Source organism: Haliotis cracherodii, unplaced genomic scaffold (assembly GCF_022045235.1).
Source record: "Haliotis cracherodii isolate W230 unplaced genomic scaffold, xgHalCrac1.p SCAF_3, whole genome shotgun sequence".
NCBI lineage: Eukaryota > Metazoa > Mollusca > Gastropoda > Lepetellida > Haliotidae > Haliotis > Haliotis cracherodii.
The window spans coordinates 32,171,326-32,182,803 of NW_027266286.1; the positions used below are offsets into that span (position 1 = coordinate 32,171,326).

An 11,478-nucleotide genomic window follows, 5' to 3' on the forward strand; every position below is an offset into this window, starting at 1 on the left:
CACCAAATCCCCTAAGTCGCCTATTACAACAAGAATAGTCGCCTTTTACGGCAAGCATGGGTTACTGAATACCTATTCTACCCCGGATCTTCACAGGGGAGCAGGGATACAAAGGAGTGTGAAGAAGGGTGTGTAGGGGTGGGTGTTCAGGGATGTGCACTGGCATGGAGAGGGTGTGCCGTGGTGTGGTGGAGGGTGTGTAGGGGTGTTCAGGGATGTGCACTGGCATAGTGAGGGTGTGCCGTGGTGTGGTGAAGGGTGTGTAGGGGTGGGTGTTCAGGGATGTGCACTGGCATGGAGAGGGTGTGCCGTGGTGTGGTGAAGTGTGTGTAGGTGTGTTCAGGGATGTGTGCTGGCATGGAGAAGGTGTGCCGTGGTGTGGTGAAGGGTGTGTAGGGGTGTTCAGGGATGTGCACTGGCATGGAGAGGGTGTGCCGTGGTGTGGTGAAGAGTGTGTAGGGGTGGGTGTTCAGGGATGTGCACTGGCATGGAGAGGGTTTGCCGTGGTGTGGTGAAGGGTGTGTAGGGGTGTTCAGGGATGTGTGCTGGCATGGAGAGGGTGTGCCATGGTGTGGTGAAGGGTGTGTAGGTGTGTTCAGGATTGTGTGCTGGCATGGAGAGGGTGTGCCGTGGTGTGGTGAAGGGTGTGTAGAGGTGTTCAGGGATGTGCACTGGCATGGAGAGGGTGTGCCGTGGTGTGAAGGGTGTGTAGGGGTGTTCAGGGATGTGCACTGGCATGGAGAGGGTGTGCCGTGGTGTTCTGAAGGGTGTATTGAGGTCTGCTTGGTGTGGAGGGGTGTGCACCCCACCTATTTGAAGCATACTTAACATTAATTCCTGACTGAGCGTACACTATGACTCAATCACTTGGTAATATATTTTCAACAAAGTAACACCAAAAGACTTAATGAATGCAAATTGACCAGAACTGTCAATGATAACTCAATTTATCACATCGTTTTGAGAAGAAACAAAAAGAAAAATACATTTTATAATTTATCTGTAGATATATTGTGTTTCATCTCATGGCTAAAAGTTTCTATTTCCTGTATACTGACATTACAGAATGACCAGACCAAGCACAAGAAGATACATTCATTAACTCAAAATTAACTATCAATAACAACAGATGGTCAGAATGAACGGATGTCACATTCTGCTAACACTATAGTCAACTGTAACGTCATTCAAAGGCATAAATGAAACTTCAGTTTGCTAGTTACATATTTAATTCCTTTGTATTTTTCAATTATATATAAAAATGATTTATACATTGTGATACTATTTGCCAATAATGCAATTCAATTATTCAATTATATGTAGCTCTTGTACATGAAGTGAAACAAATAACACTACATTCTACACGCTCCTCTACGGGAGAAAATAAAAACTTTAATAAATTAGATAAACAATAAATTAAATGCTGAAATAATAAGACCAATAAAAACTTCCTATTTTTTCTTCCATAAGCCATGTTTTTAAATCAAATTCTCTAAATTCAGGTACTTCCACAAAATTCATTTGAGATGATGATCAATATTATTATCAACTGGCATCAACTGTATGCTGCAAGGGTAAACTGCATGCTGCATGGGTCAACTGTATGCTGCAAGGGTCAACTGTATGCTGCAAGGGTCAAATGCATGCTGCAAGGGTCAACTGTATGCAGAAAGGGTTAACTGTATGCTGCAAGGGTCAACTGTATGCTGCATGGGTCAACTGTATGCTGCAAGGGTCAACTGTATGCTGCATGGGTCAACTGTATGCTGCAAGGGTCAACTGTATGCTGCATGGGGCAACTGCATGCTGCAACAGTCAACTGTATGCTACACGGGTCAACTGTATGCTGCATGGGTCAACTGTATGCAAGAAGGTTGTAAAGTTTCAAGCTGTGAGTGGTGAATCCCAGGAACGGTGAAAGTCATCTGAGGCATGACTCAGCTCTTCCCGATATGTCAGCAGATCCTGCCATTTGTCACGTGACCTGATCAGCTGATTATTCTTGTGAGCCTCGTAGTGGAACTCTGGGGTCTTCATCTCGTACCTAGGAAACAAGCGTGGAAAAGTTAATTAAACAATGTTGTTAGAAAATGAAGCAGGAAAGCCAAGGCTCTTAATCTAGCCCTGTTCAACTCCAAGACTTAGGGGTCCACAGGTTATAATACTACTGTAACAAACCTCAAGGAACCAAGCATCCCCATTAGCTTCCAACAGTGCATTGCTAATATCCTCTCCCAATGGTAATACATCAGTGATGAATGAAAAATTCAGTCATTGACATTGATACCATCCCCCATCGACGGATTCCATCAACACCCCCAATCAACATCCCCCATCAACATCGATCTTCACCAACATCCCCAACCTACATCGATCTCCACCAACATCCCCAATTAACATCCCCCATCAACATTGATCTCCACCAACATCCCCATCAAAATTGATCTTCACCAACATCCCACGTCAACATCGATCTCCACCAACATCCCCAACCTACATCAATCTCCACCAACATCCACCATCAACATCGATCTCCACTAACATCCCCCATCAACATCGATCTCCACCAACATCCCCCATCTACATCGATCTCCACTAACATCCCCAACCTACATCGATCTTCACCAACATCCCCCATCAACATCCCCAATCAACATCCCCAATCAACATCAATCTCCACCAACATCCCCCATCAACATCCCAACCTACATCGATCTCCACCGACATCCACCATCAACATCGATCTCCACCAACATCCCCCATCAACATCCCTAATCGACATCGATCTCCATCAACATTCCCCATCAACATTGATCTCCACCAACATCCCCCATCAACATCCCCCATCAACATCGATCTCCACCAACATCCCCCATCAAAATCGATCTTCACCAACATCCCCAACCTACATCGATCTCCACTAACATCCCCCATCAACATCGATCTCAACCAACATCCCCCCATCAACATCGATCTCAACCAACATCCCCAACCTACATCGATCTCCACCAACATCCCCAATCAACATCGATCTCCACTAACATCCCCAACCTACATCGATCTCCACCAACATTCCCCATCAACATCCCCCATCTACATCGATCTCCACCAACATCCCCCATCGACGGATTCCATCAACACCCCCCATCAACATCGATCTCCACCAACATCCCCCATCAAAATCGATCTTCACCAACATCCCCAACCTACATTGATCTCCACTAACATCCCCCATCAACATCGATCTCCACCAACATCCCCCATCAACATCGATCTCCACCAACATCCCCAACCTACATCGATCTCCACCAACATCCCCCATCAACATCGATCTCCACTAACATCCCCAACCTACATCGATCTCCACCAACATTCCCCACTAACATCCCCCATCAACATCCCCCATCTACATCAATCTCCACCAACATCCCCCAATCATCATCGATCTCCACCAACATCCCAACCTACATCGATCTCCACCAACATCCCCCAATCATCATCGATCTCCACCAACATCCCAACCTACATCGATCTCCACCAACATCCACCATCAACATCAAACTCCACCAACATCCCAACCTACATCGATCTCCACCAACATCCCCCACCTACAACATCTCGCACCAATCAACTGGACATAGCTTTTACAAAGTTTTAGTTTTACATCATGTCAAATATATATCAAAAATGTTGTTTTGACCCTTTTTTCACCACAGCTGCATGACTGACAGCACAATCTTTACCTCTCTCATCAGAGACGTTTCTTGCTCATCAGGGTTCTAAATTAAGAAAAATCTTCAACTCTGAGACTGGTAAAATTCAGTTAGGACTTGTAACATTGAGGACAAGGGAAAATATAATTAATGTCATATCTTATTCAGACATGAGTTTGAAACCAACAACCAATCACAATGATTACACAATGAGCAATCCCTAAAAAATCCTTGTTCTGTCATTTAGTCATTTATATTTTCAATGATATAAATGTATTACAACACATATATATGATATTTGTATAATTAAAAATGATTTCATATAGATGTTCTACGCTCAAGGACCTCTGCCAGATTGAAAACAGTGCAGTGTAAGCAAGGTCCATGTGAAGTGTTCTATCTATTCCAAGTGGTCTAAAAGTCACCATGGGAAATGAAATACTTGTGGATAAAGATGCTAGATGAATCCTATTAACAAAGTTTAATTGGGAGATACTTAATCCATATGATATTCATGGCAGATTCCAGACTCTCTGAATGTTGTTTAGTGGATTAATTACCAACATAAACATTAACAAAACGTCAAGATCGTTCTGATCAATAGATTATATTGCAGCCTGTGAAACATTCCTTTTCTCCTGGGAGGAAATGCGATATAAGTTTGCGGGATTGGGATCAAAGCTCAACCCACAAACTGTTTGGGGGCAACCCTCACATCAGTAAAACACTATACATATCAGTAAGACACCACACACACACACACACACCCAACCCTCACATCAGTAAAACACCATACACATCAGTAAGACACCACACACACACCCAACCCTCACATCAGTAAAACACCATACACATCAGTAAGACACCACACACACACACACAACCCTCACATCAGAAAAACACCATACACATCAGTAAGACAACACACACACACAACCCTCACATCAGTAAAACACTATACACATCAGTAAGACACCACACTCACACCCAACTCTCACATAAGTAAAACACCATACAAATCAGTAAGACACAACACACACCCAACCCTCACATCAGTAAAACACCATACACATCAGTAAGACACAACACACACCCAACCCTCACATCAGTAAAACACCATACACATCAGTAAGACACAACACACACCCAACCCTCACATCAGTAAGACACCACCAACATCAACACCGCTTCAACATCTGTCAGTTATGAAAACAATTCAACCACAAAATAAAACATCTGCATTCCCCAATTTAAAATTTATTGGTACCATATGTAGACATCAGATTAACAGTAATCGTATTGTTGTTTACTGACATTGGAAAAAAACCCCAGGCATTTATTACCCTTCTTTAACACATATATTACTGGCATTTCAGACAATACTAACAGGGATATGACTTTTAATCAGAAATATTTTTCTACATGTTATGAAACTGCCAGACACAGTTCTAAGCCTCTTGACAATGTTGATTTTCAATTCCAACTACAGAACTCTGATTTGTGCTTGCTTGGACAAAGTCACTGAAGCAAGCATGCAGGGACTACCCAGTGTACTGGCATCACAACTCTATTAGCCCTTGACTGATTCCCGACCTTTATTATCGCTAAATGAAAAACAAAAAATGTAACCAAATTATTTCTTTATCTGAATATGCAATAACACAGACCTAAAAAAATTATTCGCTTTGCATGTCCAATCTCACATAGTACCAAAAGATACCTTACCATTTCTGCTTGGGCCCTCGTATTCTCTCCAACTCCTCCTGTCTCTTCAGCTCCAGCAACCTGTCCTCCTCCATCCTCAGTCTCTCCATCCGCAGTCGAGCCAGCTCAGTCTGATAGGGCGTCACTGTTATCAACTTCACTGCTGACGCTGAATCAACATTGAACATAATAAGTCTTCAAATGTCTTTTAGAAGTGATACACATAAAAAAGAGAATTTATGGATGTCAACTTTTTATTATGAGGAACACAACGTGCTTGGGACTGATTGATTTATTAATCTGTGTCACCATCTATCTGTCACCTTATGCTACTATCAAAGCTAATTAATCCAGTTGGCTTCCATTTGTCCATTGCTCATAACCAATCACTGAATCAGGGCTAATTTAACTCCTGGCTCCCATTTGTCCATTGTTAATCGATCACCAATCCGCGCTAATTAACTGTTGGCTTCCACCAAGTTGTTATCTTACTGCCTTTATTTTCTTACAGGTACATATATGCCCTCTGCATCCTTGCATTCATTCACCTGAAGGAGTAAGTACATACGGTACTCCGAAACGCTGTGTTCCTCATCAGAATTAGTTGACATCCGTACAATCTCCCTCTTTATATTAATCACATAATCCAGGGTTCCTTGTATTAGAGTGATAATGCCATGGCTATATTCATCATGGTTAATATGTTCCTGGTGCCTGAAGTGCACACTTAAAAAGAAGAATTTTCTATCACTGTCATCTACAAGAATAACTGTTTGAACAAAGGTAATGGATCTAACAAGGATCTAACACAACAGCATATCTAGTCTTATCCTTGTGTGTTATTCAAGGTTCAATACTATGCAGATTCAAGGCAGCATGCACATCATTTTTTTATGTTTATATCTTCATAACCACAGACATTATTGAAGCCAATTCTTGAATCATAGTTCATGAACATGAGAAATGAAAATATAAAAAACTGTGCATGTAGAGCATTCTTTAGTGTCCTTCATGTAGACAACATTTAAAGAACTTACAAAACTCTTGAATGATATTTAACTATATCCTGCATTTCCATAACTTGCTGACCCTAAACTCCAGCTTACCAATAGTTGGGGCCTCATTCACCAGGAAGTGCATGTTATCATGTCTCTTGTATTCACTGTTACCGAGAAGCTCATCCGCTCTGGCTGCAGATTTTGCACGCTTAGATTTCTTCAATATTCCAGTGTTTGACCGTGACTTTGATGGACTAGTCTTGACAAGTTTGGTGGATGACAGGGGAGGCCCAGTCTGCCTGTCTGCTGCTTGCATGTAATAACCTGCACCGAGAGTAACTGGAAAATATGTGGCTGCAAGACCACCTTCATTGGCTTGTGCTTTATAGGCAATTTCTCTATATACCTGCTTGTCTGAAGTTATTTCTTCATCCAGTAATGCTCCAAGGGTACCAGTTGTGTTATGTATAGGCGAAGTGGACCGAGATGGCCGGAGGTACGTCTGAGACATGTGGACTGGGCTTGTGTACCACTGAGATTCCTCTCTTGACCGTGGCCTACCAGCATAGGAATCTTCCAAATCTAAGTTGTGATGCATTAATCGAGCCAGTTCAGCCTCTGTAGCACTTGTATGTAAACTGCTGTGGAAATCCTTAGATTGAGATAAGTTAGTTGCTTCTGAATCTTTTCCAAGTAGGGTTTGTTTTAAATTACTGCTTACTCTGTTTAGATTATGACTCATGCTTCTTAATGACTGGGACAATTTCTGGTTGTCATAATTGTCATGGTAACACTCTGGAGAATACCTCCCCACTCCGCTTGTTGTGGTGGTTAGTTGACTGTTGCTAAGATATCCAGGTTTGGACCTGAAAACATAATCCATAGTTATACTTGTTCTGACAATTAAGTGTCAGACACAACATTAGACGTTAAATATTTCTCTATATCTAACACAATGTTCCATATGTTTAATGAAAAGTTAGCATGGTTAGTGAATATTATTATATGATACATTTATGCCTCAGTGAGCAATATGAAAGCAGTTCCCCAAGTAAACATTCTCTATCGACCTGAACTAGATCATCTGCATATTCATGGCGACTATTAAGGAAACGGAAGTTACGTAGTCCGCACATTTTTTCCCGCTCTGTGCCAAGAATCTATTGGGAGATCATAAGGGCCATAATGCCAAACTTAGAAATACGTTCTTCACTAGTAGCCAAAAGATAAATACATACTTTGGGCATACTAGAAGTGCTTTATATATATTTATTGTTGACGTTAAACACTTTTCCATTTTGTGACAAATTATTGTCATCCAATTTTTTTATAAAGAATCTTAGAATATCATTTCTGATATTTTGTTGTTGACTTGTAAAAATATGTTTGTCTTAATTTTCGGTAAATATGCATTGAATACCTATTACTGATAACACATTTAGAATTTTACTTGTGCTGTCTTTGCACTTGTCTGGACAAATCACTGATGTCTGGCAGGATCATACCATTGGTTGGTAGAATTATGTCCTCTTTTTGTCCAATTCGGACCTCCATACACAACTTTTCTCTGTACCGCGATACAATGGAGTTCTCTCCCTTGTCAAACAGAGCGCGAGGCCCAGGTTTTACTACTGATGTAAATAGTGAACTTTTATCAGTAAAATATGCATTATTTGATAAAATAAATGATATCTGATATAGAGAACATGAATAATCATAAAGGTTGGTGAGTGCATTTTGTTCCATTTAGCGTACATGACAAGTACTGCGATACCCTGAGGTTGCAGGCTATAGTATAAGACTAAAAACAGTATTGGGATATTATTTGTTCTGATGTCTTTCATAATAACAGAGACCATATAATAGAGGGACGGCCCTCTAGCCTATGCGCGAAACCATCAGTGCTACGGCTTGTACTGCGCAGCCTGTCCGGAAGCGAGCAGAAACGCGTTCACTGTAGTCATCGTTGTTGCCTTTTTTCCCATGCAAAAGATATATTTGACAATACATAATTACACTCATGTATTTCTTAACATTGTTAACATTACAACTGAGATTTGTTGGTGGCCTAAAGCATGTCGTTGTCACTGTATTTGATGGCTGTGATCACGCTTTGTCTTTGTCCGAGAGAACAAAATGGCGCATATGTAAAATCTGCAAAAGTGCAGATTTTGATTTTCAATAACGGCCTCTAATTCGCAATGAAAGTCCTTGGTTACCTAGGTGTATAAAAAGGAGATATGTTAAAAATTGGCTTAGTGCCATTAACAAATTTAGGGCGGATGCGAAATTTCAGATTTTGACTCCAGAAATGGGACTAAATCTGAATTTTCCCGAAATAATTACACCATAACTCTTAATTTTCGCATGCTTTCAGATGAATGTGTTCCTATTATCGGTCCTGAATTTAACAGTTTTACATTCATTTCCCCTTTGGCTTGGTACCAACGTTATTTAGGTACGATCGGCAGTTGGTATTTTGGTATGATTTTTGGCGCAAGGCCATATTTTACGTCACATATTTTAAGTTAAATTACCATATAGCAGACCACATAACATGCATTTTGTCTGTGATCATCATCCGCAAATATCCTTTGAAACATTCTACAAAGTCACTTATATTGTATGATATAAGAATTGTTTTTGTAAAACGCGTATTTTTTTACCATTGCTTTCGCCATTTCTTCGTAAGTTTAACTTTGTTTCAGTTAGGCTTCTATCACATATCGTGCATATACTACCTACTACAATACTACATATTTGTTATCTTCTGTAGATTTTGTCTGTATAAATCATGACTCCATTTAATCAATTATTTATTTTATGCCGTGTAATTATTGATTATGAGCAAAATGATATTGTCCTAAACCCAATCATAATAATGTAAATATGATGAAAGTACTACTTACTTTGTGTATTTACACAACAATGAAAACATCATACAAAAACAAAAATCCGTTACATGAAATATTTGTATAATAAAATTATCATTTGCTTTGTAAATGCCAAGAAAGAAGAAGGATTATATCGGCAGTCGTCGGGAGAGAAGTTCCAGACAACAAGGTCGAAGGTGTCATTCAGTAAAATATATAGATGGTCTATTGTCCTTTTCTGTGAAAAACACATGTCAGAGTTTGTGATGTTTTGTTTTGTTTTAATAGTAATAGTTGCATGCTTCGTTCCAGGTTAGAGTTTAAAGTTTGTTTTTCATTGATCAGATATAGAAAACTATGATGAAAGAATTTGGAAAACAACAAACGTTACTACAGTTTACGATACACTAGTACATATCTAGTACCATGCTCGTTGAAGATATATTGTTATACCTGAAATATCTAATTATTTGTATGTTGAAATATCAATCTAATCGGGTAATATCGAATAACGATTGTAAAATTACAATCGTCCTCTTTGCTTTGGAATTTAATAGTAGCCTCCCTTTGAAAAAAAACTTACCTCGCTCCGGCAAACCCCATTATCACTGCTAGCCCCAAACTGGCATTAACCAATAACATTTGATTCTTTCGAACCCCATTGTAGGACACATCGAAAATTCATTTAACAACGCTCATAGTTTAATGTGTATTTCTAATTCACTGGAACTATTAGCATTATAAAATAGTAGCGAATTTACATGAAATAAAAACATTAATATGGCGTCATTTTCTTTCTGGCGAATAGTAAAGCATTTACACCAGTCGATGATCATGCATTTTTGCAAGTAAATCTAGTCTGGACTTATTATAAGATATAAAGTCAATCTGGAGATATATTTTGTGAACATCGGGAATATGGTGATATGTTACAAGTGTCTTCCTTGCTTCTGGATGAGTTTTATTTACACTTCCTGAGTTCCTGTGCAATTTACCTGATCGTAGTTTTCTGTGGCGTTCGTAGTAGATTTGGTATATTTGTTTATTTATAATAGTTAACAATTGCAGCATAAAATGAGATATATTAACTGATTTTTAAAACAAATAGAATACATTATAAAATACTTTTGATATCGGAGCGGCTTTTTCGTCACACGCCCTCGAAAACTTACGCTTGTGGACAGACGTCATATTTTCATTTCCTATCTTTTTCTTTGAGTGAAACTTTTTGGGAGGTATTACCAACGGCTTGGTAGCAGTAACATCACTGTCATTCTATTTAGACCAAGAGTCATCCGAAACCAACCCCTGATCGAAGAGAGGGAATTCTTCAAGTGGCATATCTAGGTCCAAGACGAAATCGTCCAAGTTAATGAAGTCGTCCATGGCTGTGGCGAATGTAAATTGAAATAGATGTTCCGAAAGACACACATGTTCAGCAAATAATTTGCAGCCAAATGACATGTGCTAATGAGAGATATCATAAAAAAATCTTTGTAATCCGCTAAAAGACGTCCTTTTATTGGATTGTCGCTGGTCGTATTCGGAGAAATCTCGGCTAAGGGAATTAACTCTTACCCCGGATATTATATAATATTGTTTACGTGGTTACCAGAATGGTCAGTCGTGAATGTCTGCGCATCTACTGCGCATCTGCAGCGGTACAGAGAGGTTAACAGCAGGGTGTCGGGATGTATCAGTTACATGCCAGACCGTAGCGCTGATGGTTTATGATAAACTGTTGGGGAGGATCGTCCCTCTATTATATGGTCTCTGATAATAAGTTTATAAAACGTTTTAATTTCAGTGTAGATATTTTATCTTATAATGTGTTTGTCATGAATTTCCCAAATTGTGTCATAAAAATAGATAACAACTATTATTTTTTTCCATTTCTTTCGTGAACTTTGTGCTGTAGAACTGTGACTAAGTCGTGTTCACACTTGTTTTGTTGTGACCGCCCGCCGTTTCATCGAAGCAGTCATTCAGTCCAGAAACTGCAAATATTCGCATGCAAGCTGACTAGGAAAGAAACATACCAGTACGAAGGGGATTTCCCACGGAGAACGAAATCAGGGTCGGGGTTCATTGTCACTGAGGTTTCCTTAGGCCTAGCTGTCACACTTACAGAACAGAGACGCCGACATTGTTTACGGATGTGAGCTATGCTGGATACGACGCATGCGTATC

At 39.8% G+C, this 11,478-nt stretch overlaps 2 protein-coding genes across 2 annotated transcripts; both read right to left on the bottom strand.

The window, feature by feature from the left end:
- Nucleotides 1–402: 402 nt before the first annotated feature.
- LOC139475361 (uncharacterized) lies at nucleotides 403–822 on the bottom strand. Its single transcript, XM_071258585.1, has one exon. It carries the CDS (start codon nucleotides 820–822, stop codon nucleotides 403–405), a length of 420 nt encoding a protein of 139 aa, XP_071114686.1.
- Nucleotides 823–1,188: 366 nt separating this feature from the next.
- Nucleotides 1,189–11,434, bottom strand: LOC139474700 (uncharacterized). Its single transcript, XM_071257801.1, has 4 exons — nucleotides 11,328–11,434; nucleotides 6,524–7,281; nucleotides 5,439–5,586; nucleotides 1,189–2,044 (listed from the first exon to the last, which is right to left on the bottom strand). Exons 1-4 carry the CDS (start codon nucleotides 11,375–11,377, stop codon nucleotides 1,885–1,887), a joined length of 1,116 nt encoding a protein of 371 aa, XP_071113902.1. The 5' UTR covers nucleotides 11,378–11,434; the 3' UTR covers nucleotides 1,189–1,884.
- Nucleotides 11,435–11,478: the final 44 nt, after the last annotated feature.

Excerpts from the sequence above, each read along its gene's own strand:
- LOC139474700 (XM_071257801.1), bottom strand. The coding sequence starts at position 11,377 with ATGAACCCCGACCCTGATTTCGTTCTCCGTGGGAAATCCCCTTCGTAC. Across the intron at positions 5,587-6,523 it reads GAATGAGGCCCCAACTATTG|CGTCAGCAGTGAAGTTGATA; the intron begins GTAAGCTGGAGT and ends ATGTTGATTCAG. Across the intron at positions 2,045-5,438 it reads CGAGGGCCCAAGCAGAAATG|GTACGAGATGAAGACCCCAG; the intron begins GTAAGGTATCTT and ends CTTGTTTCCTAG.
- LOC139475361 (XM_071258585.1), bottom strand. The coding sequence starts at position 822 with ATGCTTCAAATAGGTGGGGTGCACACCCCTCCACACCAAGCAGACCTC.